The sequence below is a fragment of the Drosophila simulans genome, chromosome 2R (genome assembly GCF_016746395.2).
Source record: "Drosophila simulans strain w501 chromosome 2R, Prin_Dsim_3.1, whole genome shotgun sequence".
NCBI lineage: Eukaryota > Metazoa > Arthropoda > Insecta > Diptera > Drosophilidae > Drosophila > Drosophila simulans.
Genome location: NC_052521.2, coordinates 16,320,949 through 16,347,132, shown reverse-complemented (window position 1 = coordinate 16,347,132; position 26,184 = coordinate 16,320,949). Strand labels below are relative to the sequence as shown.

General features: G+C 44.3%; 5 protein-coding genes and 1 long non-coding RNA gene across 14 annotated transcripts in view; 3 read left to right on the top strand and 3 right to left on the bottom strand.

The window, feature by feature from the left end:
- Positions 1-58: 58 nt before the first annotated feature.
- Positions 59-3,872, bottom strand: LOC6735218 (lysophosphatidylserine lipase ABHD12). Of its 2 annotated transcripts, XM_016168454.3 has the most exons (6): positions 3,712-3,872; positions 3,345-3,430; positions 2,989-3,022; positions 1,895-2,102; positions 1,437-1,555; positions 59-1,373 (listed from the first exon to the last, which is right to left on the bottom strand). In XM_016168454.3, the coding sequence occupies exons 4-6, from the start codon at positions 1,978-1,980 to the stop codon at positions 343-345; spliced, it is 1,236 nt and encodes a 411-aa protein (XP_016028498.1). In that variant the 5' UTR covers positions 1,981-2,102; positions 2,989-3,022; positions 3,345-3,430; positions 3,712-3,872; the 3' UTR covers positions 59-342. The 2 variants fall into 2 exon arrangements, with proteins under 2 accessions (XP_016028498.1, XP_016028499.1); XM_016168455.3 differs by lacking the exon at positions 1,895-2,102.
- On the top strand, positions 1,555-2,303 carry LOC123327102. Its single transcript, XR_006541566.1, has 2 exons — positions 1,555-1,691; positions 2,206-2,303. It is a non-coding gene; the product is annotated as an uncharacterized LOC123327102 (long non-coding RNA).
- A 208-nt stretch (positions 3,873-4,080) lies between the features above and the next one.
- Positions 4,081-7,507, top strand: LOC6735217 (ankyrin repeat domain-containing protein 13D). Of its 2 annotated transcripts, none has more exons than XM_016181586.3 (7): positions 4,081-4,302; positions 4,426-4,558; positions 4,618-4,932; positions 5,001-5,317; positions 5,486-5,581; positions 5,638-6,380; positions 6,509-6,706. In XM_016181586.3, exons 1-7 carry the CDS (start codon positions 4,210-4,212, stop codon positions 6,702-6,704), a joined length of 1,893 nt encoding a protein of 630 aa, XP_016028497.1. In that variant the 5' UTR covers positions 4,081-4,209; the 3' UTR covers positions 6,705-6,706. The 2 variants fall into 2 exon arrangements, with proteins under 2 accessions (XP_016028497.1, XP_002082190.2); XM_002082154.4 differs by lacking the exon at positions 6,509-6,706 and adding an exon at positions 6,801-7,507 and having other exon boundaries at positions 4,083-4,302.
- A 6-nt stretch (positions 7,508-7,513) lies between these two features.
- On the bottom strand, positions 7,514-11,673 carry LOC6735216 (exostosin-3). Its single transcript, XM_016168453.3, has 3 exons — positions 11,316-11,673; positions 10,732-10,857; positions 7,514-10,679 (listed from the first exon to the last, which is right to left on the bottom strand). Exons 1-3 carry the CDS (start codon positions 11,541-11,543, stop codon positions 8,115-8,117), a joined length of 2,919 nt encoding a protein of 972 aa, XP_016028496.1. The 5' UTR covers positions 11,544-11,673; the 3' UTR covers positions 7,514-8,114.
- A 304-nt stretch (positions 11,674-11,977) lies between these two features.
- On the top strand, positions 11,978-21,174 carry LOC6735215 (beta-glucuronidase). 5 transcript variants are annotated; one of them, XM_016181588.3, is made up of 9 exons: positions 11,978-12,258; positions 18,526-18,929; positions 18,995-19,307; positions 19,371-19,908; positions 19,969-20,112; positions 20,176-20,260; positions 20,327-20,503; positions 20,604-20,742; positions 20,797-21,174. In XM_016181588.3, the coding sequence occupies exons 1-9, from the start codon at positions 12,255-12,257 to the stop codon at positions 20,961-20,963; spliced, it is 1,971 nt and encodes a 656-aa protein (XP_016028492.1). In that variant the 5' UTR covers positions 11,978-12,254; the 3' UTR covers positions 20,964-21,174. The 5 variants fall into 5 exon arrangements, with proteins under 5 accessions (XP_016028492.1, XP_002082188.1, XP_016028494.1 ...); XM_002082152.4 differs by lacking the exon at positions 11,978-12,258 and adding an exon at positions 13,656-13,834; XM_016181590.3 differs by lacking the exon at positions 11,978-12,258 and adding an exon at positions 13,897-14,114.
- Positions 21,175-21,445: 271 nt separating this feature from the next.
- The window catches only part of LOC6735213 (5-hydroxytryptamine receptor 2A), a 54,905-nt gene continuing 50,166 nt past the window's right edge, over positions 21,446-26,184 (bottom strand). For all 3 annotated transcript variants that reach the window (XM_039291994.1, XM_044922562.1, XM_039291995.1), the window contains 3 exons: positions 24,383-25,252; positions 23,910-24,031; positions 21,446-22,895 (listed from right to left, as the gene is read on the bottom strand). In XM_039291994.1, coding sequence (XP_039147928.1) covers positions 23,933-24,031; positions 24,383-25,252 — 969 coding nt within the window. In that variant the 3' untranslated portion in view covers positions 21,446-22,895; positions 23,910-23,932. The remainder of the gene's footprint in view (positions 22,896-23,909; positions 24,032-24,382; positions 25,253-26,184) is intronic.

Below are 26,184 nucleotides of genomic sequence, written 5' to 3'. Positions count from 1 at the left end.
TCTTTTGAAAGTAAACTTAAATCTGGTGATCGATCCTTAATAAGTACATACGTTTGGATATCATATCGTTGGGAATTTTATTCAATTTTTACGACTACTATATCTTACAAATGACAACACCTAATACATTTAAAATATAGGATTTATCCCGGAATGTCACAAAAAAGAATAGACGCTAATAAATTGTTGACCCAGAACTAAAATGCAAAACTCAAAATATTGTCGGGGTTCCTCAACTCCTTTAATTTGGGCGGAAAATTTGGAACGTGTCAGTGTGATTGCGGTAAAAAACTAAATTATAATATTCGTCTAATGCATAAATTAATATCCAGTTGATCGCACCTAGTATACGGCGTCACGGTAGTTCTCCACAAACTTTTGGATCAGTCCCGGCAATTCCGGTGCTCGGCAGAGGTATTTGTGTCCATACTTTCGGCTCGCCCCAAAGCGATGGAACTCCACGGGTCCCGAGGATCGACTTCTTCCATCCAATGCAATCCTATACAGACGATAGCCCAGATTAAACGGCACAACGACATCGTCCTCAGCATGGATGATCATGATGGGTTGCCGGAACTCCAAGACATGAACATCCGACTCAAATCTCAGCCTATTGGTGTACATTGGTTGCGAGATGGTAAAATTGAACCAGGGCAGATTCTTATACAGCTTGGCGAACGGATGCATGCGGATCTCGTCCCGAATGTTGGTGAACGGGCTTTCGAGGATCACTCCCCTGGGAGCCCTTTCCCGTAGGCTGGCTAGCTTGGCGCACAGATGCGTGGCCACTCCGGTGCCAAGGGAATGGCCCCACACCACAATCGGATTGGAGGTGGTGTTGGCTATGTATTCAAAAACCATCATGGCATCGCGCACAACGCCTTCCTCCGTCGGAGGCACGGGATCGGAGTCGGCATAGCCTCTGTAGTCGAAGGAGAACACATGGTAGTTGAGCTTCCGCAGTAGCTTATACACCTCCGATCGATGACCACTGCCTCGGCTGGCTGTGTTTCCGTGGAGATAGAGGACCACAGTACCGCCGGGCATCCGCAGCAATCGCTCATAGAAGAGCTGCTCGTTTTCCGGCAGCACGACGGGAAATTCAGACCGTATGGCTGGCGATAGCTCCTTCAGCTCGTGCTCGTTGCCAGGGGCAGGATCCAGCTGCTGATCCGGGTCCTGGGCCACTTCCTCCTCCACGCGCAGCTCGCGCTTAAAACGACGCACTGCATTGCTGGGCAGGACGTGCCACACACCAACTCGCACTCCATCCTCGTCCTGATCGTGATCCTTTACGGTTATGTAGAAGTTCCGTGTGGCATACAGACCCACGCTTTCCGGCTTGGTGAGATCAAGTCCTTTGGGATACTTAACTAATATGAGAAATTCGATTAATATAGAACAAATGATACTTCTTCGGTGTTCTGGATACTTACTAAATGTCAGAAAGAGGATGCCACGCTGGAACGTTACGGAGTAGCGAAAGATCAAAGGCAGTACCACGAAGATCAAGAAGAAGATCAGCAGACAAGCTTGCAGAGATCGCAGACCCACCCTGCGAGAAAAGTCAATTGGTGAGAGGTGATCGGTGACTGGGTGACTGAGGGGGAGAGACTAACAACAGTGTTAAGTGACAAAACAACATAAAGGACGAGCAAGCTGGTGCGGATGTGAGCGTCATGGATCAGGGGGTAATGTGTATATACAATTGGGTTGCAGGCAAAGCGGATAAATATACGGAAAAGCGGAATCGGAACAGAGCCGGCGAATTAGCCGCGAAAGAAATGTCGATGTCACGATGTTCGGATTAAAAATCAGAAGAATGGGTTTCGGGTTATGTCTACGAAAGTAGTAAAAACAAGCGCACAACATCGAATCGAGCGTGGATACTTACAGACCAGTTAGCCAACTAAGTAGGATCGTTCCGGGAATGAGTGTGGCTAAGAAAACGGACCTTAGGCAATTATGAATCTCGTACATTGTGAATGTTTTACGTCCGTTCTGTATTATCGGCTTAATATATAGTTAGCGATATAACTTTCTATCGGGGAAAGCGACTTAACACTGAATGTTACTGATGTTGTGCGTTTTTGTGTGCGTAGCTTTCCCGGGCGAAAAGAGAGATAAATAAGTTTTTTGGTTAATTCAGATTGTTTTGATTTGTTTTCGATTTTTTTTTATTTATTTTGCTGGACGGATTAACAGGTGGTACGCATGCAACACCGAACCGGACCCGATAGCTCCTCCTCCGGATAGCGACCTTTGCACCAGAGGGGATAAACACTGACAAAGTGGCGTTGTGGGTGAGTGGTTAGGTGATCGGGTGACTACACATATATTATGAGCAAGCAAAGGGCACTAGGGTGGTTCTCTATTATCCATGCAAAAGTAGTCCTCGGATATGTGTTTCTTTCAGCTCAGAACTCAAAATTGAAGTTTAATTTTGATTTTTTAAGTTGTAAAACCTTTTCACTTCGCTCTACTTGTACCGACTGAGTTCACGGGACCGCAAAAACTATTTTCTGTGACATACTTCCGTTTTTTGATTCACTATCTACAAAAAATTTGGCACCCTATCGGAGCTTGAGCATTAACATAAAGATAATACAATTGGTAGGCGATAAGAAAAAATTTGTAATTTGAAATACGTATGGTATGTATGTACATATATTAGTCGGGGTGTACAATATCTATCTGCTCCACAGATCACTTTCACTCATCCCCCTCATAACTTAATAAAATCGAGCCACCTTATTGGACAGAAAGCACAATAATAATGATAATGGCGGTATAATGATATCAGATATGAGCGCTACTCGAGCGTGACTAATTCTTAAACGCCCGTAACTTTTCTGGGGAAGTAGGGAAGCAAAAACTACGGAAGCAAATTCGTCGGGTGGTCGGTTATTCGGGATCGGGAGATACGAATATATATATATATCTATATATGTATGGGATCACAACACTTAGTTACACAAACAAACACACCTTTTGAGGAGTCGCCGGCGCGTGAAGAGCATAACTGTAAAAAGTAAGGGAAAAATAGAGAACATTGATAAGTCGATCATGATAGGGAAACAAATCAAAAGAACCGCCAAACTTTACAATTGCGATCAGTTATCGGTAGTCGCCTATCGAGCAGGAGGAAATTGTTTCCGGTTTGCAAAATTTTTATATCAAATGTTGTGCTTTAACTTGAAATGTTGAATACGCGCTTTGAGCTGTGAGCAAAGCTTCTTCACAAACTGATGGCATTTAAAGTCGCCGATTTTTCGTTCCCTAACAAGTGCAATAATGCCATGCACTTGTGGCCAATTAACATCTAAATTGGCAATTACTCTTACTTGAAAAGAGAGCCTCTGGTCGTCAGGTGGAATACAGCGTACGGAATCCGATCGAAAATTTCTCTCTACGCCAGAAGCATGATGACCTGAAAATAATAATTAATAGAAAACTCATTAAAATTCAGTTAAGTGGGTGGGCGTGCCGCAGGCAGGTAGAGCTACCGTCTCGAACAGAACTTTTCTTTGTACGTGTGAATAAACGGAAGGAGAGTAAATCGTGTAAGCACTCGTAGCCACTCCACCTAATCTCATTAACCCATTGGGGAGCACCCATAATCCCCCCTTTATAGCTGGCGCATCAATTTTTTATGTAATTTGTTTGCGGTTTGTATGTGGGGTAACACAGTATTGTTATTATTAAGCTTACCACTCACGCGCCAGCAACTTTTCCTATTTTCGAATCGGAAGCGGTCTTGGAAAACGTTTATTTCGCTATTTTCTGAAGCAATTAATGCGATTTGGAATATTTTCAGCCGAACAGCTGTCAATGTTGTTATTGACTATCGATGACAGCCAGAGATGCACAAAGTGATGGCACAACTTAAGCGTTGTATTAATTAATTTGCTATTCGGTGAAGGTTATCCATTGGCATACTTTTATGACTGCTTAGTTATTTCAGTGGAGTTCAGTTTCAGAATTAACTATTCTTTGTACGGCTGTAATTACTGCCTCTTTTTTTAATAAATTTCCTTTCCGATATATCGCACCGGCTTTTTACGACTACCATCACTAATCAGCAATCGGTGTCGTAGAAACAGTGTGACCAGACATCCGCCCATATAGTTTGTTTTTTTTTCACCTAGCAGAGAAACAAAAGAATTGACAATTTAGCCGCAGATCAGACGACGCAAATCCCAATCCAGGATGAGGAGCGTCGAGGAGATCAAAGCGGAGTACCCGCTGCACTGGCATATCTGGCACAACGAACTGGAGCAGCTGCAGGCGGCCATCGACCAGGTGAAAAGGGGAGGTGGTGCTCCATGGGGGTGGGTGTGGCCTCCGGGGACAGGTGCTAATTGAATTAGCAGGGCACGGGGAAGTGGCACTGCGATAAAACTCACTGATTCCGTCACCTTGCAGAACGATAAGGAGAAAATTGATCCCCGCGGCCGGACGCCACTGATGATGGCTGTGAGATTGGCCAATTTGCCATGCGTTAAATGCCTTCTGGCGGCCAAATGCAATGCCACCTATGAGCACGAAGGCTGGTCCAGTAAGTTAACCAAGAGACGCCCCAAAAATTAACTCCATTAATTGCCTCTCCACCCTTAGTTGTCCAGGAAGCCGTTTGCACCGGCGATGTGGACATACTGACGGCTATCATCGAGGTCCGGGATCTCCAGCGTCATGTTCAGCGGGTTACGCATGTGCCTAAGCTGCTGCAGCACCTACTGGACGCACCCGATTTCTACATCGAGATGAAGTGGGAGTTCACTTCCTGGGTGCCTCTGATGTCGCGTCTCTGTCCCAGCGACACCTACAAGGTCTACAAGCGGGGAGCCAATGTCCGGATAGATACCACCCTGCTGGGCTTCGACAACAACACCTGGCAACGGGGCAATCGCTCCTACATCTTCAAGGGGGCCAGTAAGTGGAAATAAATCAAACAATTTTTAAGATAACCGCCAAAATTTCTCTACACCAACAACTTATAGAAGAAACTGCCACGATGATCGAGATCGATCACGATACAAACGAAGTCATGGTGGAGGAGATGAGCAGCGATATCGGTGATATTGTGGCCATTCCACCCGCCTTGGGCACCGTGAGGGCGCGTCTCAATGCCCCGGTGATCACGAACAACATCGAGATGGACAAGATTAGCTTCGAGCGCAACAAGTGCGGCATATGGGGATGGCGTAGCGAGAAATCTGAGGTGATCAACGGCTATAACTGCAAGGTGTACGGGGCCAGCAACGTGGAGTTTGTTACAAAGACGCGAATGGATCACCTTAGCGAGGAGCAAATCAAGGTAAGAAAATTTAAAAATACAATACAAATGAAACATGTGCATGGCATCATTCGTAACATTCTGTGAAATGAATGCATTCTACATGGTTGTGTAAAAGAGTTTCTTCTATGTTTCACGTATATTTTCTAATTAACTGAACTCGTAAATAAATCTGCTTTTCTGTTTTAGAACAAGACAGCGAGGACACCACTGCATAGCCTGCTGGGAATTGCTGATGAGGACTATGTGTCCCCCGCTGATGCTGCTGCGGCACTAAAAGATCGCGTAGGCTATTCATATTTTTAATTTTTTCCTCAAATAATTAACATTCCTTGCTATAGTCACCATCGCCCCGGTTGGAGGAAGCTTCCAACGCTGGAGTCGAAAATGGTGGTCGAAACTCACCAGCCCCTGGAAATCAAAGCAACGGAAGCTCCGCCTGTGCGTCCGGCACCAGTACTCCCAAGTCTTCTGTTACTCCGGAGGAGTATTTTACTCCGGAGTTTGATCTTCACGGAAGGGATGTGGGCGGTCCCAAGAACCTGAGCACAAAGGTGCAGCGCTTTAAAGCCAACCTATGGTTAGCCGAGGAGCACCCCATTCGACTGCAGGAACAAGTGCTTCCCATTCTGGATCTCATGTCCACCATGGCCAGTCCACATGTGTCCAAGCTGAGAGACTTTATCACCATGCAGCTGCCTGCTGGTTTTCCAGTCAAAGTGGAAATCCCGCTCTTCCATGTTCTAAATGCCTGTATTACATTTGGAAATGTATTTGCTTTAACCACGCCCGTGGATAACGTGGCCACGCTGCAGGAGCAAGATCGTGTCACTTGTTTGGTCGATGATCGCTGTTTCGATATCCCAGCTCACTACACAAACAGGGGCAGCGATGTCCGTCGTCAAATTCCTCTTGACGAGGATGACATGCTACAGTATGCAATTGAGCAGAGTTTGGTGGAAACAAGCGGAGCCTGTGGCGTGGACGCCCGAGACGACGACAAGGTGGACATCTGGGAAGTGTTGAGAGGGCAAAATGTCGTGGGCTCCGATCTCCTGCCAGAAGATGACGAGCAGCTGCAACGGTACGTTCCCAACATACGATTGCCTTTGCAGAATACTTTTGTAGTTATCCTGCAAGGGATTATTAGGCTTTGTTTGTTGAAACTCTGATTTGTAAGCAAAACTAACACCTGTCAATGGTAAACGCTAGTGGCCACCGCTTATCCTCGCACTTACTGTCTCCCCATCGCCAGCAGTACGGGCGGTACTCGCCCTCGCCTAAGCACCAACCCCAGTCCTTTCCCCACTCGCAACTCCAACTGGAGCCGCAGACTCGTGGGCGATCAAGCTCGGCTGGTGCGCAGTTCAAAAACGATTTGGGCTACATGAAGAAGATCTTCAAGTAGCGCTAAAAAGATAGTCCCCCTAACCCCTCCTGTCGTATTGCTAGTTTTGATCCAAGCTTTGTGTGTTCTTGTGCCCTTTTCTTGTATCAATTGCAGAGTCCTGCAGGAATCACTTCTTGGCGCCCATGCTAATCTCCAAAGCGGTTCGCCCGCCTCCGACGAAGACGACGATGGAGGCTTCCGGTATGTGGATCCCGATTTGGCCATGGCCATGCGACTGTCGCAGCAAGAGCAGAGAAAGTTTGAACTGGAGCGGCAGCAGGAGCAGGAGATGATCGAGCAGGCGCTGAAGCTTAGCCTGCAAGAGCACTAATATACTACCAGCAATTCCAAATTGAAGTTATATTGATTTCAAGTGTAACCTTCGGGCTAAGTTGTAAAAATAATACGAGTACTTTAAGTTACCCTCGCATCCTTCTGCGCCCTGTCCTTGTTTTGAATTGTGATACAAGCGGGACGCAAGCGGGAAGCAGTCGCCTGGTCTCAACTCGTCCACTCGCAACCGAAGGATCCACCCTATATATACCATGTATCCAAAGTAGTCCTCGTAGTTGTAGCTTTTGCATTGTATCTGGTATCTATTAGATACTATCTTAAATTTAAGTGCGTGTGGCGTCCGTGAGATATGTCTTATATGCGATCGAAACGGTTAGCCACATGCTTGCGTGTCCTTAATCTGTAACCACTAATCACCATTATCCGTAATTTATACCAATAATACCCACTCACACATCATGCGCATGTAAGCCGACACCTTTTTGTGTAAATGAAGAAAATATATGAAATAATCATCAGGAAAACAACAGGCGTCTTTTATACTTAGCGATGTAGTAATTTCGTTTATTAAGCACTATATACAAGTCAAAATCGGTACACAACTTATGCTAATTAAGCAAACGCAATAAAGTCTCAAAATTTGATTTGGTATCTCTACTCAAGACTAATTCCTAAGAAAGTGTAGTTCTGAAAGCAGCATCTAGACATTTTAGGCCATGCGACAAACATAGTTATTAATCGGTCAAATGCAGGCTGTGCTATCTCGACTGGCTTATCAGTGGCTAACTTGTGTCCAAATAGAGTATATACATATGGGCTTGTTTTGGTTTTCACAGATTGTACGATTTGTTCGATTTATAATGAGTGAGTAACTAAATTTTCTACCTAAATAGTTTGTTTAAAATTTTTGTAATATTCCGTATTGCACCTTTGGTTAGAGTTCTTAAATAATATTGTTAAGATATTCCAATTGGTTGGGTTTGATGTAGATATATAAAAACAAATATGTGAAAACCGTAACAGGCCCGATAAGTTTTACTTACAACTAAAAGTCATTCAGCTGGTGATCACCTCGTTAGGGTAAGTGAAGTGGCCGCCTTTGTCGGAATAGGGATTCTGGGATCAGTTGTACGACTAGATGTACTTGAAGCACTTTTGCTTGTCGTGCGGGATGCGCGTCTTGAAGAGAATGGAGTCCGCTCGGTATTGGGTGTTCAGCAGCGGCGTATAGCCGAACACCCGGCTGAAGAAATTGATGCACTTGTGCCGCTCCTGGAAGTGAGTGTCATCCTCGCTGAGGGAAACGGGGCAGCCGGTGCAGCGGAACGTCCACCTGGAGGTGACTTTGACTGGTGGTTTTCTAGTTATATGCGATACGAGGAAATTCATGGCAATGTCCTCGCAGTTCATGTACTCATCCACCTTGTCCCTTATCGCCTGTGGCAGATGATAGGTGTACAGGTAAAGGTAGTACTTGTGTACAAATGCAGCTCCTGTCAGCACCATGCTCAGTTCGCAGCTGTAATTGGAGTTGTAGTGCCACTGGCCATTGGGATTTCCCAAATCCCAGGCGTGGTAACGTCCCGGGAAGCCTACAACTCGATCGCGATGCTCCCGCCAAACACGGAATCCAAAGAGAATCTCATCATGACGCAGATGAGCATCATCGTCGACAGAGAGCACAGCCTCGGTTTCAATGACATCAAAAGGCAGAAATCGGTTGTTTAACGAATTCCTAGGAGCACGAAGGACGGCCACTGGTACTCCAATATCCGGCCATCTTAGGTCATCCAATGGTGGCTTCGGTGAGTTCCAAACCACCACGACTTTGTGCAGATACGGCAGACCATACAATCTGCCCAATGAATCCATCAGGACTTGTTCTCTTTCGTAGGTTAACATAACAATGGTGAACTGCTCCCGGGGGTAATTGCCGCCGAGTGACTCGCCGAATTCCTTGCCTGCTCCTCCTAGTCCCTTACCTATCGGACGAAAGCCTGTGTGCGAGCCCATGAACTTGGCTTCCGAAGGCAACGCAGGATCAAAGGGCAGCTGGGGATATAGGTAAAAGGGATCCAACCAATCGTTCCAGGCTTCCTTCGCCTGCATACGCAGTATTGTATAGTTTCGCCGGAAAGCAGGACTGGGATAGGGTGGTTCGATGGGTCCCAACGACTCTTCGGGTTCCGTATCCATGCCAACAGGTGGATCGGATTTAAGGGGTATAAATGTGCTGTTGAACACACTTTGCGCTATAACCGATGGCACTGGTCTGGGCGGGATTCCAAGGCGATCCCTTAAACTGGCGATCACTGTATCGACGGTGGCCTGCACAGAACTCAAATAGCGTTCCCAGATGAGTCGCCCCTGTCGTCGCAGCAGCAGTAAGTCCGCATCCTGAACTGCTCGTAGAAGGAAATGCAGTTCTGTGATCCGAGCTTTCGGTAGAAGTAGTGCCGTTCTTCTCCAATCCACAGTTTCAGCATACGGTAAACGCAACTCATCTGCTCCAAGGATAACAGGCACTGCTCCCGAACGGAGAGCTTCATAAATTCTAGCAAGCATTAGTGTCGACGAAACTCTGCCATTCAACGGGGGTAGTATCAGAGAAAACGTAGAGTCCTTAAGCAACTGGCGGCGCGAGGAATCCGAGCCACATAGGGTCCAATCTGGCAGGGAATCACCCTCCGGCTGTTCCGTAGCTGGGACGCACTGGAACTGCAGAACGAACTGATCTTGCGTAGCGCCCTTGGCCATATCCGCCAGGTGCTCCAGAATAAACGCATCTAAGGGGTTCAAACTACTTTGTTTGGGTCTCAGTTCTCCCTGGTAGGTAAGCAGGTATTTCCTTCGGGCGGGCACCATTTCCGCGCACTCCTGCCACACATCTCCTCCAGGAGGTCCCAGAATAGGGGGCACAATTAGGTCGTAACCTGGACGGAACTGTTCTCTCTCAAAAGCACTTTGCACCACAATTGCTCGCATTGTGTTCTGCCTGTAGAGAGGATTCGTACGATGGGATGTGAGATCTCTTCTCGCCAGGTTGAGCAGCACATGATTGCGTCCATCGCCGCCCCAATATGGCAGGCTGTAAAGCTTCTCCATGTCCACGGGGCAGTCATTTTCCAGAGTGGGCGTTGAGGGCTGCTGATGCTCCGCCTCCTGAGCCGCATAGCGATTGTTTCGCAATAGATCCTGCTCAAGCAGAGCCTCTCCCACCAGCACTAGATATATGCAGGCATGCTTGGGATCCTTAACTATATGAGCATTGTATCCCAAAGTCTGCTTTAGAGTCGTCTTCAGGAAACCATCGATATCGTAACCCTTTCGCTGTACGCTATGCTCATCCGGATCGTACAGATAAACAGGGAATCCGGAGGTTAGGCTGCAGCGGGAGTGATTGAAGCAGTTGTGCATTTCGCAGCTGGCCGCCATCCCTCCAGTGATGGGATTATTCTTTCTGGGCAGTGTGTTGGGTAAAAGAGAGCGTGGCAAGGCCAAGTCCGGTGTGTTCCGCTGAACAGCTTCCCGCTGGGCCACCTGCGCCTGCTCCACGGAGATCTTGAGGCGCTCCAGTTCCGTTTGCTCTCTTAGCAGTTCCTGTTTGAGCTCCTCGATTTTTTGGTTGTACTGGCTAATGTCCGATTGCAGCTTCTGACGACGGGACTCCAATTCGCGCAGCTCCACGGACACGGTACTCTAGATGAGAAGAGGTTATAGCTTCTGGCTATAGGAGTTCTCGGGTACTAACCTTGATTCTAACCATCTCCTCGATGCGCATTTTCAGATCTCCTGCTCTCATGGCGCTGAAATCTTCGTAGGCATCTAGAAGCGGTGAACTACGATGTAGATCCAGTGGCGGGGCATCTTGCTCCACCTGGAAATTGTGAAAGTTGTCAGTTGATCAATATTTAGAATATTATCTATGGTAAGTAAATATCTTTGACACACACTGATAACGTTAGGAGATAAGCAAAAAGTTTGTAGTTCTTGTGTGAGTATCTGAGATCGGACATATTTTCAATATTTCAATTATATAATTGCAATGATAGATTAAATTCGAATCTTAGAAATGATTGTATTTGTGTTTTACAGCCTGACCTACATACACGTATATATAAAGAAAACTCAAATATTTAGAAACATCCGAATGTAAGAAGAAGATAGTAAGATTATTATTGATTCAACAAGTGTTCTGTTTTGTTTTAGTGTTATCTTTAATTATAAGATCATCATCACAGCATCGATATATTTGGTGCTCCAAATATTTGAGTTCCGTTCTCCACTGGAGTTCACTTCCGGTATTGGGAATGACGGAGAATCCGGGATACCTACACTCAGGATGCGGTATGCCAGGCAGGAAACGAGGAACAGGAGCATCAGCAGCACCATGGGCAGTTTGTAGCGGCGAAACTGCCGCATCCAGGATGTCCGGAATCCCATCGAGTGGCGGATTTGCGCGGAGGATGAGTTCGGGGCACAGGCGTCGTTGCCGCCGCCGCTGCCAGTGTCCAGGGGTTGGTACGCCTCTCCGGAATGGCCAAGGTCGTACGCCGGTGGCATGGCATTAGTTTCAGCTCGCGATTCCACCAAAATATCTCATTTATTTACACTTTATCGCGAGTGGAGTCCGTTTGGTTGGCAACGCGATGCAGGGATGCACAACCACCACTTGGAGTATGCGTGTGATCGGTACATCGATACTAATCGAACGCATCCGTTAGCCCGCCAAAATCGAAATATTCAAAAAGTGCAAACATAACAGTTTTTAATAAAATCTTCAACCTGAAGACACAAATCATTTTTTTTCTGTTTTTCCTGCTTAGAAATCTTAGTTATCACTGCTAGCGCTATCAAATAATAACAATTACCGCAAAGAAAACAGAAAAATTTTAGCTAAAACTTGCTAACAGAATTACTCGCAACAGCGAATCAACAGATTTCATTTAACAGCGGATTCAAAGCTCGTAACAGTCGGATTTTTAAGTTGTCTTGGCAAAGTGTGTTTGCGATTTTAGTCGCATCCAAATCCGCGGTGCGTCTGCTTCGCCTCGCGGTTTATAGTTTGAAATAGTTTGTTTTTGTAATTACCGGCTAAACACTTGAACCGATTATTAATAGCCGCGAGATGACTGCCAATTTCTGACCATTTGTGTTCGAGTTTTAATTGGAAACGAAAATAGTTCCTAAGTGCACAAAACCGATTCCGGATTTTAATTATAGCCGCAAAGTTACATCGATCATTCGCCGGAATCCTGCACGGAATACTCGAATATGGGTAAAAGCCTCTATTTATATTTACTGTCGGTGACATTTTCACTTTCTTTTGGCCGCCCATTGATTCTTTTCTTTGCTTTGGGCCTGCTTTTGTGGGCCGGGCCTTGAAAGTGAAAGCCAAACGAAAGGAAAATGGCAATAGGCGTGGGTACATTCCATCGATACCCTAACACTTAGCACTTGGAGGTGCGATTTTTCGTGGACACTATTGGCCATTTAGAGTTTAGATAGCTATCTATTATTAGCTAACCCTTTCAGACTAAAACAGCCTAGTCTGTGCTTCTTAAAATTAGAAAATATAACCTTTAAATACTGAAAATGTAATTTAATATCATATATTGAAGCTTTGAAATAATAATTTAAACATTCCTAGAAAATCTATACATTATTTGTAAGCTACAGAAGATGTTTAAGGTGTTAGCTCTTCAAATCTGCAATCTTTTTTCGTCCAATGATAAAGCTTTGACCAAAAATCACTGTCAATTTGATAAGATACAATCTTCCTTTGTTGAAAGGTCTATACCCTTCCAGTAATATATATATTTCACTAATGTGTGTCAATTATAAACACAGGCAGTGCAACAATAATTCCAGTGACGCTCTAATCTTATTAGTTACTGATAACCTTTGTTAGACCCCAATAGGTTAAGCTAATATTTATGCATGGCATTAGTACTAATAATAAACATGATTTTAATTAAACCCGAAAAAGATAACAAATGCTCGTGCAATATTTACTTGTCCAAACGGTTTGAGAACTAACCCATCAATGTGTGTCAACTTATTTTTATAGGGGAGTAGAAACTTCCGCATTTCGTTCCCAATCAAGACTAATTAAACTCCAGTTCGAGACCAGCCACACTTAATTGAAACTTAGGCCCACCCTTACAGAGTACAGTCTGCCCTGCCTAACGTGACTAAGCATCGAGCATGTTACTATAACTGTAACTATAACATAGCTATTTGAACAGTAAGTTATGAGTTATGACCATGATGTGGATGATGACATGACACGATGATGTGAAGCATTGGGGATTTTGAACTATGACTTTAGAACAAATTGAATTTGAAGTATGATTTTTAGAAGTCAGACTGTATGACTGGATGACCGAATGACGAGTCTAGAGCTTCGGATTTGGAACAAGCCGCTTAGCCGGCGGCTTATCGGGGTTGGGAGGTGTTCCGCGGGGGGTGTGGGCTTAATTAGGGGCACATTCAGTGCAGTGGCGGTGCGTGTCTTCCTACAGCTACCTCCATCCGCCCTGTCCCCTTCCCGCTAAACCCCTTTGCCCCCGTTTACCCCGAAACCCCAACCCTACGACCTTTGGCGCTGGCAAGCGGTCGCAATTGCCTTGCCCACTAATGACACATCCGCCATGGGCTTCCGCGGACCCGGACTTGTATTCCGATTCGGAATCGGATTCAGTTACCCCGCAGCGCCGAACGTAGCCGCAAGAAACCGGCACACTCCGGCTGAAACAATTGCGGATAGTTGGGATTCATCCCCGCAACGAATCCAGTGAATGCCAACATGCATCTGAGGATCCGTCTCACGTGTCGCAAATATGAAATTTGGGGTAAGCACTTCAGTTGGCCCTGCACCGGTTCTGGTTATGTGTGTCTGGCTCGGATCGGATCGGATCGGCTGTGGATGTGGTCCGATGTGGTGCGTCTGGTGGCCCCCTTTCGAGTGATATGTGCGCAACGGTGCATCGCCCGCTGTGCCGAGAATTTTAATATCTGGAGTTTGGCTGGATTTCCGGCGGTTTTGGGGCCTTAAAAGCCCCACGCGGCGCAGGTGCAACCTTAGTCGATTTCGGTGTGTCGAAGGAGTACAGTGATTGCCCATCGCCATGTGTAAGCCAAGTGTTCCCAATTGTGTGACAAAGTATAATCAGTGCCAAAACCTATTAAATTTTAAGCAGCTCAAAATGGAACACTTCATTAGCAAGAAGTACAAATCACTTATGAATTTATTTGTCTTTGTAACATTTAAAGTGCACAACAGCTTTCGCTTTTTAAAGCGTTACCTAAAACTAAAAGATTTAATAAGCAAGAAGTACAAATTAGTAAAGGTTTTTTTTTTGTCTATGTGACATTTAAAGTGCAAAAACATTAAAGGGTGTAGAAATATATTTTAAACATGCTTAAGATTTTTTATGTGTACAAAAAGATGATTCAACCTAAGTTGTTAAATTTTACAATTTCTGGTTTTGAAACTAAAATATTTATATTTTATGTCTAAAATTGATTCAATATTTAGCTACTTCAAAAATGTATTTGTTTTTATCCTAAAATTCAGCAGATGAAAATTAATTCCTAAAAAAATAATAGGCTACATTATTATGGGAGGATTATCTTTGCTTGCAATTGGTAAGACAACAAATCAATAGAAAAAGAACCTTCGCATTACTTTGATGCATGTTTATTGTGCATACTGCATGTATATTTTAACAATAACATTGTTTTATGATCCCAAACATTTCTCAAAAAAGTATAAGCAATTGATATTTATTGAAACTAAACTAAACTAAGATAAAAATGTAGTTTCAAAATTACAAGAACTACTGGCTATGTAACGGTAAACAAATCGAGCCATCGAGGGCCTATCGATCTTTGGGGAAGCTTTCTCTGGAGCTTTTCTGGCCTCACCAGCATAGACAGCTTTTGCGATTAGACAGCTGATTAACGAGGTTAAACATGTGAGACGCGATAAATAAATGGGGGAAGTAGCTGTAGTTTCCCGGCGACCAGCGAACGTGAGAGAACGGGCAAAGTTCTCGCTTTTCTCACTGCATGCGTATTATGGGATTGTGGCGGTTTCTGAAATGTTCGTTTCGCTTACCTTTTTGCCTTTTGGAAAACGTGTTTAACTAGCAAAACAAAGTGCCAAACAATGCCGACATTTGCATAAAAAAGAAATCAAAACAAAAGCCGAAACAAGAACAAAACGAAGGCAGAACATGAATAAAACAAAAACACATTCTAAGCAGAGAACGATGACACATTGTTGTAAATGTATCTGTATCTGTACTAGCTTTACTGGGAGAGAGAGATACAGAGAGTGAAAGTTTTTTCCTTGAAAGCTCGTGCTCTCCGGTTTCGCAGTTTTGCTTTGAGCCGCTCATTCGCATTGTTTGGCACTTTGCTTTGTCCATTGTCCTGATCGTGTTGTTGTAATGCAAGATTCCGATTTCATTTCCGTTTCCCTTTGTTTTGATTCTCTTCGTTCCGATTCGTTTCGCCCGCCGACTTTGAAAATTTGAATCGTCTAAAACCATTGTGCAAGTGAGTATGAATATCGCAGCGGTGTTTTCTGTACTATAGTACCGTTACCAAAAAGCTGACATTGGAGAATTCTAATTAGCCTGGGTAATAAAAATAAGAGGGGGAAAGGGGAAACGGGCATTAAAAGGCAGATAAGATATGAGAACATTTTGAGTGTTTCTATGATTGGCAAAACACAGTGCATATACAAAATGTAATGTCATTTGTTGAACCATAACATTTTCTTTCAGTGTTCAATTAGCCGTATATTAAAAGTGTTCGTTCTTTTAGCACCAAACACATTAGAAAGTTCAAACGGATGGGTAACTTATATTACCATATTGAAATATATGTACATATGTATGTATATTTATATAATATTAATATAAATAAAAATAATGAATTATAGTTGTTTAGCTATTGAGCTTTTTCAATAGCTGTTGCGAATAATAAACCACAAGAAAGTTTGTTTTATTACGACAGTTTTATTTTGCGAAATAGCGATAATTTACGATAGCGACAATGGTAAGGTTGGTCTTTTCCGAAAAGCGAAGAAATTGCAACTGGCGGGCAGGCAGCCGAGAATGCTGCGCCCAAGCTTAGCGTAGGTAGCTAACAACAACAAAGGAATGAGCGCCGTACAGATAAATGCACGCGAGAGCAGCGGTTTGCACTATGGGCATGCTACTGATAATTTGGCTTAAATATTAACAAGTATGAAATTAGTCTACTGCACAGTTTTGGCGGCTGCATGACCCAACATCCTCCCCCCGTTGGAAGCTTGTGTTCCAACAGAGTCCTTAAGGGGGAGCAGACACAGCTTGTTCACTGCCCGTCTTATTACTCCAGACGCGGTCCTCAATTCTGCAACTCGAGCGACGCCGTCTCTGCCAGGAATCAACTGCATGGCTCTCGCCAAAGGCCATCTCATTGGGGGTAGATTCTCGTCCTTAACAAGAACGACGTTGTCCACGGCTGCGCCAGGCTTTGGGGTGCGCCACTTGGAACGCTGCTGGAGCAACGTCAAGTACTCTTCCTTCCATCGCGACCAAAATATATGCTGAAGAAAGGAGATGCGCTGCCAAGAGTCAAGCCGATTATAGTTTAGGCCCGTTATATCTGGCTCGTCAAACGACGAAGGCGGACCACCATTGAGAAAATGCGCCGGAGTGAGGACATCTAGATCGGCAGGGTTCTCTGAAATGGGAACTAAAGGTCTGGAGTTAATAACTGCCGAGATGTGGCAGTTATTCGGGTGGCGGCCATCAAAGTCCAACGACGAATTCCGGAGGCGACCGCCAACTCTAAGAAGTCCGAATTGATCCAGGAACGGCGAGAGCGATGATATGGGACTAGACGAGGAAACTCTTCCCAGCGTTTTTAGGGACTGCAGGTCCTCCCATAAATGCGAAAGCTGCACCAACCGCAGATGTTGGAATTTCTCAACGTTGGAGAGGTCCGGATGGCTGTCGATTATGCTCGTGAACACGGAGTGAAAATCCGCCCAGTTTGCGTAGCCGCCGCCAAACGTTGGCAGCTGCACAGGCGGCAACGGCATCGGCCTCGGCCGCGGCTGCGTTTGAGGACCACTACACTGGTGGGGCACAATACCTTCCGCAAGCGTTGAGTGCGGCGCGAAATGCACATTGCGTTTGGCTATTTCCGCGCGCACCCTAGCCTTGAATTCAACGATGAATTCAAAGAAAGACTCGCTCATTTCACTGCCAATTTCGTCGAAGTCCAATTCCTCCAGTTCTGTATGCAGAACATTGAAGGCACTTTGCAGCTCATCAATCTGCTCCAGCCTCACCGTAAGAGTGAATTCGTCGTATCCGCTTAGCGTCTCTATAGACAGCGACGTTTGTAGCCTCTGCAACCTGCTGAACAGCGCATTGGTTTTGCGCTTTAAAAAGGTCACCCTGTTTTTTTCACCTTCAGCGGGCATAGCAACAAATCGCCTTTGATTCGGTTCAGCGGGAAGATGAGCACAAAATAGATGCCGAAAATGCAAGCGGGGTCAATGCACGCAACGATATATGTAGCAATGTATGTATATATGCAATGCTAGCTAGCTTAAACACAGCCACTATCACCGAAATCTCCACTCACTTGTCCAACCGATTGCGATTTAATGTATTTATATTTATTTATAACAGGGATAAGTGCATTAATTACTGCATGCAAATTAACACGATCACGTCGGGGTCACCAAATGTTTAGCTATTGAGCTTTTTCAATAGCTGTTGCGAATAATAAACCACAAGAAAGTTTGTTTTATTACGACAGTTTTATTTTGCGAAATAGCGATAATTTACGATAGCGACAATGGTAAGGTTGGTCTTTTCCGAAAAGCGAAGAAATTGCAACTGGCGGGCAGGCAGCCGAGAATGCTGCGCCCAAGCTTAGCGTAGGTAGCTAACAACAACAAAGGAATGAGCGCCGTACAGATAAATGCACGCGAGAGCAGCGGTTTGCACTATGGGCATGCTACTGATAATTTGGCTTAAATATTAACAAGTATGAAATTAGTCTACTGCACAGTTTTGGCGGCTGCATGACCCAACAATAGTAATAATGATTTTCTTTTGCACTTATCTTTTACGCACATGTTATCATGTATTTACCTTAGATATCTCTGATAAGCAGACAATGGGATATAACTGTTGTAAATTGAGCGGGCTTATCTTTCCTATAATAACTGATATATCGAATCTTATTATTGATTAATGTAGAAACTCTTCAACAAGCCAGTTGTGCAATTACTTACAGTTCTTTGCAGTTCTTAAAACCGGAATGTCTGCACAAGATCAATATTATACAATTGTGCCACTTACCACGCACATATCTCTATATAATCGCGTTTTTCCTCATATCAGGAAATTGAAATATGTGATACGCACAATTATCACACCCATTATCGGTGCGGTGTAATCACCCCAAATTGAGTCCAGTAGCGAAACTCTTCTTTACACCCTGTATCTCTATGTGTATCTATTCGCAGCTCTCTCTTTCTTCTCCCTGGTCACTGGTCTTTATGTCCTGCACTTCTCCATAGCCCTGATCCTGGTCAACAAGGAGGTGCCACAAACGCGCGGAATGCTGTACCCCAGGGAATCGGAGACGCGGGAGGTGCGATCTCTGGACGGGATCTGGAACTTTGTGCGCTCCGACCAGGCGAATCCCACGCAGGGCGTACGGGATGAGTGGTATGCCAAGGAGTTGAGCAAGAGCAGGGCCACAATCCCCATGCCGGTGCCCGCGTCCTATAACGATATAACCACGGACAACTTGAGGGATCACGTGGGCACAGTGTGGTACGACCGCAAGTTCTTTGTGCCCCGATCCTGGTCAAAGGATCAGAGGATATGGCTGCGATTCGGCAGTGTTCACTATGAGGCATATGTGGTGGGTACTTAAAATATTTACTAGTAGAGGATCCTATAAAATTAATGAGAATTCCCTTATTTCAGTGGATCAACGGCCAGAAGGTGGTGAAGCATGAGATGGGTCACCTTCCCTTCGAGGCGGAGGTCACCGATCTCCTGAACTATGGAGCCGAGAATCGGATCACCGTGATGTGCGACAATGCTCTCATTCAGACGACTGTGCCGCAGGGCAGGATTACGGAAGTGCCCAACGATGGTGGCATGACCATTGTGCAGAGCTACACCTTTGACTTCTTCAACTATGCGGGAATCCACAGGAGCGTGCATCTTTACACCACGCCCCGTACTTTTATCGAGGAGGTTGAGGTCACCACAAACCTCTCAAAGGATGCCACCGGTGGGTTATTACTTCAATTGAGTTTCTATTAACTTAACTTAATTAAAACTGTAATACTTTTAGTTGGCGAAGTGTTCTATAGCGTAAGTGTGAATGGCAGCGCTGCCAATGAGGCAGATAACGTCCTGCACATTCAGGCCAATTTGTACGATAAGGAAGGCATTTTGGTGGCGAATGCCACGTCGGACCAAAAACTAGGCGGCAAGTTGCAAGTGAACCCAGTGAAGCCCTGGTGGCCCTACCTAATGCATTCCGAACCGGGATATCTGTACCAGCTGGAGATCAAACTGCTGGCGACCAACGACGAGCTCCTAGATGTCTACCGACTCAAAGTGGGAATACGCACACTAGGTTGGAACAGCCAGCAGTTCCTGATCAACGGCAAGCCCGTTTACTTCCGTGGATTTGGACGGCACGAAGATTCAGACATCAGGGGTAAGGGTCTGGACAATGCACTGATGGTGCGGGACTTCAATCTGCTCAAGTGGATTGGAGCGAATGCGTATCGCACCTCGCATTATCCCTACTCCGAGGAGTCCATGCAGTTTGCGGATGAGCACGGCATCATGATCATCGACGAATGTCCCAGTGTGGATACAGAGTTGAGTTATTCCAACACTTCGTGGGGATTCTTACTAATGCTGTTGTTTTCGATTTTCAGAAACTTTAGCCAGGAGCTGCTGGGCAAGCACAAATCGTCGCTGGAGCAGCTCATCCATCGGGATCGGAATCATCCAAGTGTGGTGATGTGGTCCATTGCCAATGAACCCCGGACTGGCAGCGTGAGTGCGGACTCGTACTTTGAGTGGGTATCTCTCTATCTTATTTCCGATAGTACTCAGTTTAATCTTTTACTTTATCATTTCAGATTAGTGGCCAACTTCACACGCTCTCTGGATAAAACCAGACCCATTACGGCTGCCATTGCTGTTCCAAACACCCAGGATAAGGCGGTAAGTAAAGAAATGCTTAACCTAAGAATCTCAAGATATATAGAACTATATACCTTTCTTATTCAGGGCCGCTCTCTGGACATCATCAGCTTCAATCGCTACAATGCCTGGTACTCAAATGCCGGACGTCTGGACATGATAACCCAGAATGTGATCGACGAGGCCATTGCCTGGAACAAACGCTACAACAAACCCATCATCATGTCTGAATATGGAGCGGATACCTTGGAGGGTTTGCATATGGTGAGTATGGATGCTACGTATAGATACTTCTAGTAGTTGTATCTTGAATCACTCTTGCTTTTAAGTAAAGTAAACCAATACCTTCATGTTGTTCTATTAGCAACCTGCATATGTGTGGTCGGAGGAGTTCCAGACGGAGGTGTTTTCCCGCCATTTCAAGGCCTTCGATGAGCTGCGCAAAAAGGGCTGGTTCATTGGCGAGTTTGTGTGGAACTTTGCGGACTTTAAGACAGCACAAAGTGAGTGAAAATACATAGTTATTTTATGTATAATTTAATAATTTTCCTATTCAGCCTACACCCGCGTGGGAGGCAATAAAAAGGGTGTTTTCACCCGCGCCCGCCAACCCAAAGCGGCAGCCCATCTCCTTCGCAAAAGATACTTTGCATTGGGCAGAGATTTGGATCAATGCAGCTTCCCGGACGACCTCTTCACCTACATCGCCGACCTGATATCCTAATGGCTAGGAGCCAGTTGATGCTGCCCAAAGTATTCGGCCACTGTAAATAAGTTTACCGAGAAACACTTTATCAACGGACTTGCATTTTTGTCCGATTTCCATTCCGCTGCATTGCCCTGTACAATATAAAATGGTTAGCTCTAGTTGATTGTATTTTTGTATGTATTTGTATGTTTAAGAGAATAAATGAAAGTGCATTATTTATATTTAACACACAATATTTGGAAAATTTTCGAACAGCTCATAACTTAAAATTTGAAAAGCAACAAGCTTGGCGGTGAACTATCGATAACTAACGATAGGAATATGTTAGCAGAATGTTAATGATTGTATAAATTTGCTCTGGCAACACCCAAGAAAGTACGTTATTATTTAATTTTAAGTTATAGTAATTGTCTAAAATTCTTTATTTTAGAGAGGTTTTTACTTATCCAAACCCAATTCCCAAAAAATCCGCAGACTCAGAAAAGAAACTTCGCGCCTTTCTTCTTGCATGAAAGTTGAATTTTTATTTAAATTGCAGCCAATGAATTTTATAGTTATCTCGTTAGTTTAACTTATGCTGTTTGTTTAGCGAAATTCCCGGAAAATCGGCACGCATACACAGCAATAATTCTTTAAAAAATGCGCGCCAATTTGTTTGAACCAAAAGTACAAAAAATTAAGTGACAATAAATAAAAGAAACCGCCTTTGGCAATTTTTAGCTAGAAAATTGTGTGGGTGTCTTTTCGAATTATTGCGAAGTATGCTGCCAGTGGGATTTGCCTTATTTCTATTGGTTTTTAAAGATAGACAGATCTGCAAACACTTAGTCGCTAGTTAATGATGTCGGCTTAAAGTTTTCGTAAAGTTTTGATTTTGGTTTTCGAATAGTTCGCTTGGTAGTTTTATGTAGGTAAAACATCGTGATACCCGCCTAGTCTAAACTAACATATAAATACATATGTATGTATGTCATTATGCAGTGTTTGTTCTAACGCTTTTGTTTGTTTTAGCTAATTACGTTTTACCCATTTTTCCCGAAAGTAGTTTGCTCTTCAAATATTACATGTCATTCGAACTGTTTGCTTATATGATACGTCGTAATATGCCAGCTTATTCAAAGAAATCCTCGACACATAATTACCAATCTAACACATACGTAATAGTACAACAGTTTTAAATGTAATTTACCTAGTTGTGGCTTTTAACAATACGTTTAAATTTAATTTAAACTGGCTTCCCACCGGTTCGATATTTTATAGATCCTATATGCAATATTACAGTTTAGTACGATGCTCAACAAATGTTCTTAACTCTACGATGCAATATGCTTATTAAATGTCTCTAGCTGGGCTATACATAATCGAGTACTCGCTTCAGTTATAACGATTCCAATGCCTTGATTCCCATTTCCCATTTCCCACTTCCCTTTTTCCATTTCCTATTTTCCAATTAGCGATCCTAAGTCCAACGTCCCTTTTTCTGAAGCAGAGAAGAGAGATAGAGTCTAGCGGCTAACACGGTTATGAGTTATACAATTCACGTTAAGTTGGAAAACACATAAAAATTGGTAGTAGATTGCTCGTTATGTCAACTATGCGGTAGTGGTGGCTTATCCCTAGTTATTTTGATTAGATACTTTTGTATTTCCTTGGTGGCATCTCCTCACAATTCAACTTTTTGTTTGCTTCTAAAAACAGTCTCCACTTGGCTCTATAAATTTAGCTATATCTAACACAATATATATTTGCATAGGTTAACATCAATTCAATCTGCTATTTACACACTTAAGAACTATTGGTTATGCGACTGCTCAACCGCTCGACTCCTCGATCCTGCGTCGTCCTTGATTTCATCGTCTTTGGTATACAAGATGCGTTAATCCTCGTTATCCTGGTTATAGCCGAAGAGGTTAGATCAACATCCGCTGGTCGGTTTAGCAGAAGCGTCTGCAAGGATGTTACAATTGCAAGGATTCATTAGTGAAGTGTGAATTGAGGGGGGGCGGATGTTCGGGTGCTGAAAACTTTGTGCATTCACAGAAAAGTTCATCGAAATGGCGGGGCGCCCAACTAAGCAGGAAATTCTTCAAATTAATGTTACTTAATTTAACTTTCATGTTGCCTTTGCAAATGAAAACGAATGAATGGCAAAGATTTAACTGCTGCCACATCCAGATGGCTCTTCCTTCAGCAAACTCAAATGGTAACTATTCAAAACTTATGCGCGCCATTCCCGCACTCATTTTGTAGATAAAAACCCATTTCCCGATTTAGATTTCGGTTTAGCTTGCCTTTCAAGCGGCAATGTTTCAACCGAGCTGTGTGGCATAATTCTAATGCATTGACCAACATGGCTGGTTGGCTGGGTGGTTGGGTGGTTGGGTGGTTGGGTGACTGGGTGCAGATGACAGGTCCGATAAAGGTCTGATAAAACTTTGGCTCTGGGTTCAGAAAGTTCTTCCCTTGGTTTTTTAAGCTAAACAATGGTTTCGGCTCCTTTGCAAACTGCTGCACTTTCCACTCAACTCAAGCAATATCAATTTCGGGTCCTGGCTTCGAGCATTGAAAATTGAAACTTGCCAGCTAGGGACAATAGCAGAAAAAGAATGCAATTGCGTGTGCGTTGAATCGATTCAAAATGTTTCCAATGGCTGTCGGCTAAATTGTCTAACTCAATAACCATAACTGCGGCACACAAGGACAAGGTGCACGGAAAACAATTTTCATGTTTATCATACAATATAAGTAAACAATTACTAGAATAACGAAAGTCTGCTAGATAAAGCCATATAAGTAAGTTAAAGTAGCCTAAAAATATGCAATTAATTTGGTAACCTAGAGATTTTCAATTTCAACAAAGGAATTCTTGTTAGTATTTATGGTACTGTGAGATGCGGGTCATATATTTTTCTTTCAGTGCACCTCCATCGCAGGGTATTGGCTTCCCCAAGGAGCACTCACCTTCGCCTCTTCGCATGCACTATCTAGAGCTTCCCGCTGCGGTAGTGGACTGGTCGGTGGCCGCCGAAGAGGATGCGCTTGAAGGCCTGTCGGAACTCCGGACTGAAGATGGTGTAGATAACCTGCAAGGGGGAATCATTTAATCAACAATGAACGCGAATGAAAGCTACACTCATAACCATTTGATTTAGCAACAATTTAAGTAACTAAAAACAGTGAAGAAACTCTCTACTTTTAAATTTATTTTATAAATTGTCTGATTATTAGAAATAGTTTAAGAAGATATATTATAAACTACGCTCTCAAAATTTTAAAAGTTCATTATTAAAATTCAAAGTAACTAATAGGTTACAAACTCTTCTCAAAGAATACAGACAAATTGCGAAGTTTAAAAGTCTTAAAATTTCTTTATATATGCAAAGTTTTGCACTATTCCTGCAGTTACTTAGCCATTTATTTATTATTCCATTTACCGGATTGAGGGTGGAGTTGAAGTAGCCCAGCCAGAGGAAGAGCGAGGCCACGGAATCGCTGATCTGGCAGGCGGCACAGAGGGGCATGGTCAGGGCCATGACGAAGAAGGGCAGCCAGCAGACGACGAAGGCGCCCGTGATGATGGCCAGCGTCTTGGCCGCCTTCCGTTCCCTTTTGGCCTCCAGGGTCTCCTTCCGCTTGTTCACCTTCTGCATCGGATTGGCGATGCTGGAGAGTTGCTGCTGCTGCAGCTGCTGCGCCTGCTGATGCGGCTGCTGCTGCGGGGTCGCCGGCTGTCGGCTACGTGGCTCTGGGGTCGATGGGGATTCGTTGGCGGTGCCGCACAGCGGATGCGACTGGTTGCAGCTCGTCAACGTGCTGGTTTTGGCCGTCATCGGTCCAGCGGCGGCGGCGGCGATTCCAACTCCCTGCGATGTTGGCGTTTGTGGCGATAGCGCTGATATCGACGTAATTGTGGTGGCATTTGACGTACTGGCCCCACCTCCACCGCCGGATTTAACCGATTTCTGCAGCTGCTGCACTTGTTCGAGCTGCTGTTGCAGCTGCGGATCCTCGAGGACCTCCACCCCGTTGGCCTTGCATTGGTCCTCCGCCTCGTTGGCGCCTGCCGCTGTCGTTGCTGATGTTGCGGTCGTGGGCTGCAGGCCAACCTGCTCGTCCTGGTCCTCCAGCTCCTCGCGATCCTCCTGCTCCCCGTGTTCTGGTCGCTGGCCGTCGTCCTCTTGTCTGCCCGATGGGGTCATCCCGTTGACAGCGGCTGAGGATTTGGCGGTGGACTTGCCCTGCTGCTTGGCCAGCGCAACCAGGTGCGATACGGTGGCTATCTGGTTGCCAGAAGTGCTGGGTGCCTGGAAACAGGTTTGTTCAGATATTTAGATATAAAGTTCATTTTAATAAGTTCTTAATTCAAGGTTATTTTACACATAACTTAGATTAAGAATTCAAATTATACCTAATTACTTTTTAACATTCAATATAGAGATAGAGGTAAGACAACTCTTCATTCCCGAAAGCCACTTGAGTCTGATATTATATATTATAGTTCATCCAATTCTGATCAGCGGATGGAAATTTTATGCGGCAAATTAGCATTTTAAATCAGTGCCCGCATTGCATTCATAAATATATTTACTGCTCATCAAATTTCATGGCGCTGGGGCCATAAATTTCGGTAAATGAATAAAATCAGAGTGTAAATATTTACTTTCGTTAAGCTCGTTGCCCATTTTTGGGGCAATGGGCCCCATTCCTCCACCCTTCACCCTCCTCCCCTCCTTTTTTTTTTATCAGACCCCAGCCACTCGGAAAGGGCTGCTAGGCAATTTGCCGGATGTAACGTACATATTTGAGGAGCCGGTCCTGCTAACGGCTTGTCTAGCACTAAAATTCCCATAATCACCTGTAATTTGAGGTTGGCCGTAGGTGTGCGTCGAGCGGAAGTGGCCGCAAGGTGCTAAAATGAACTTTACGTGTGATAAATTGTCTACTTCGCAGCTGGCACCTTTTGCCGGCGATAGCGGTATTAACTAGCGATGTGAGTGGGGTATCAAACAATGCGATAGTTTCGATTAAAAACGATTATCATTCATCGGATACTAAGATTTACTAAACAGCACTTGCTTTAATATCATTAAAACATTCCGAAAACAATTTAGACTTAAGTTTAATAACGATTTAGATTTAAGTCAACATTTCGAAAATGCTTTCGTGTTTGTATTTATACGCTTCACAGAATATTTGAGCATGTATTTATCGTTTTAATTATGATATTCTTATCTAT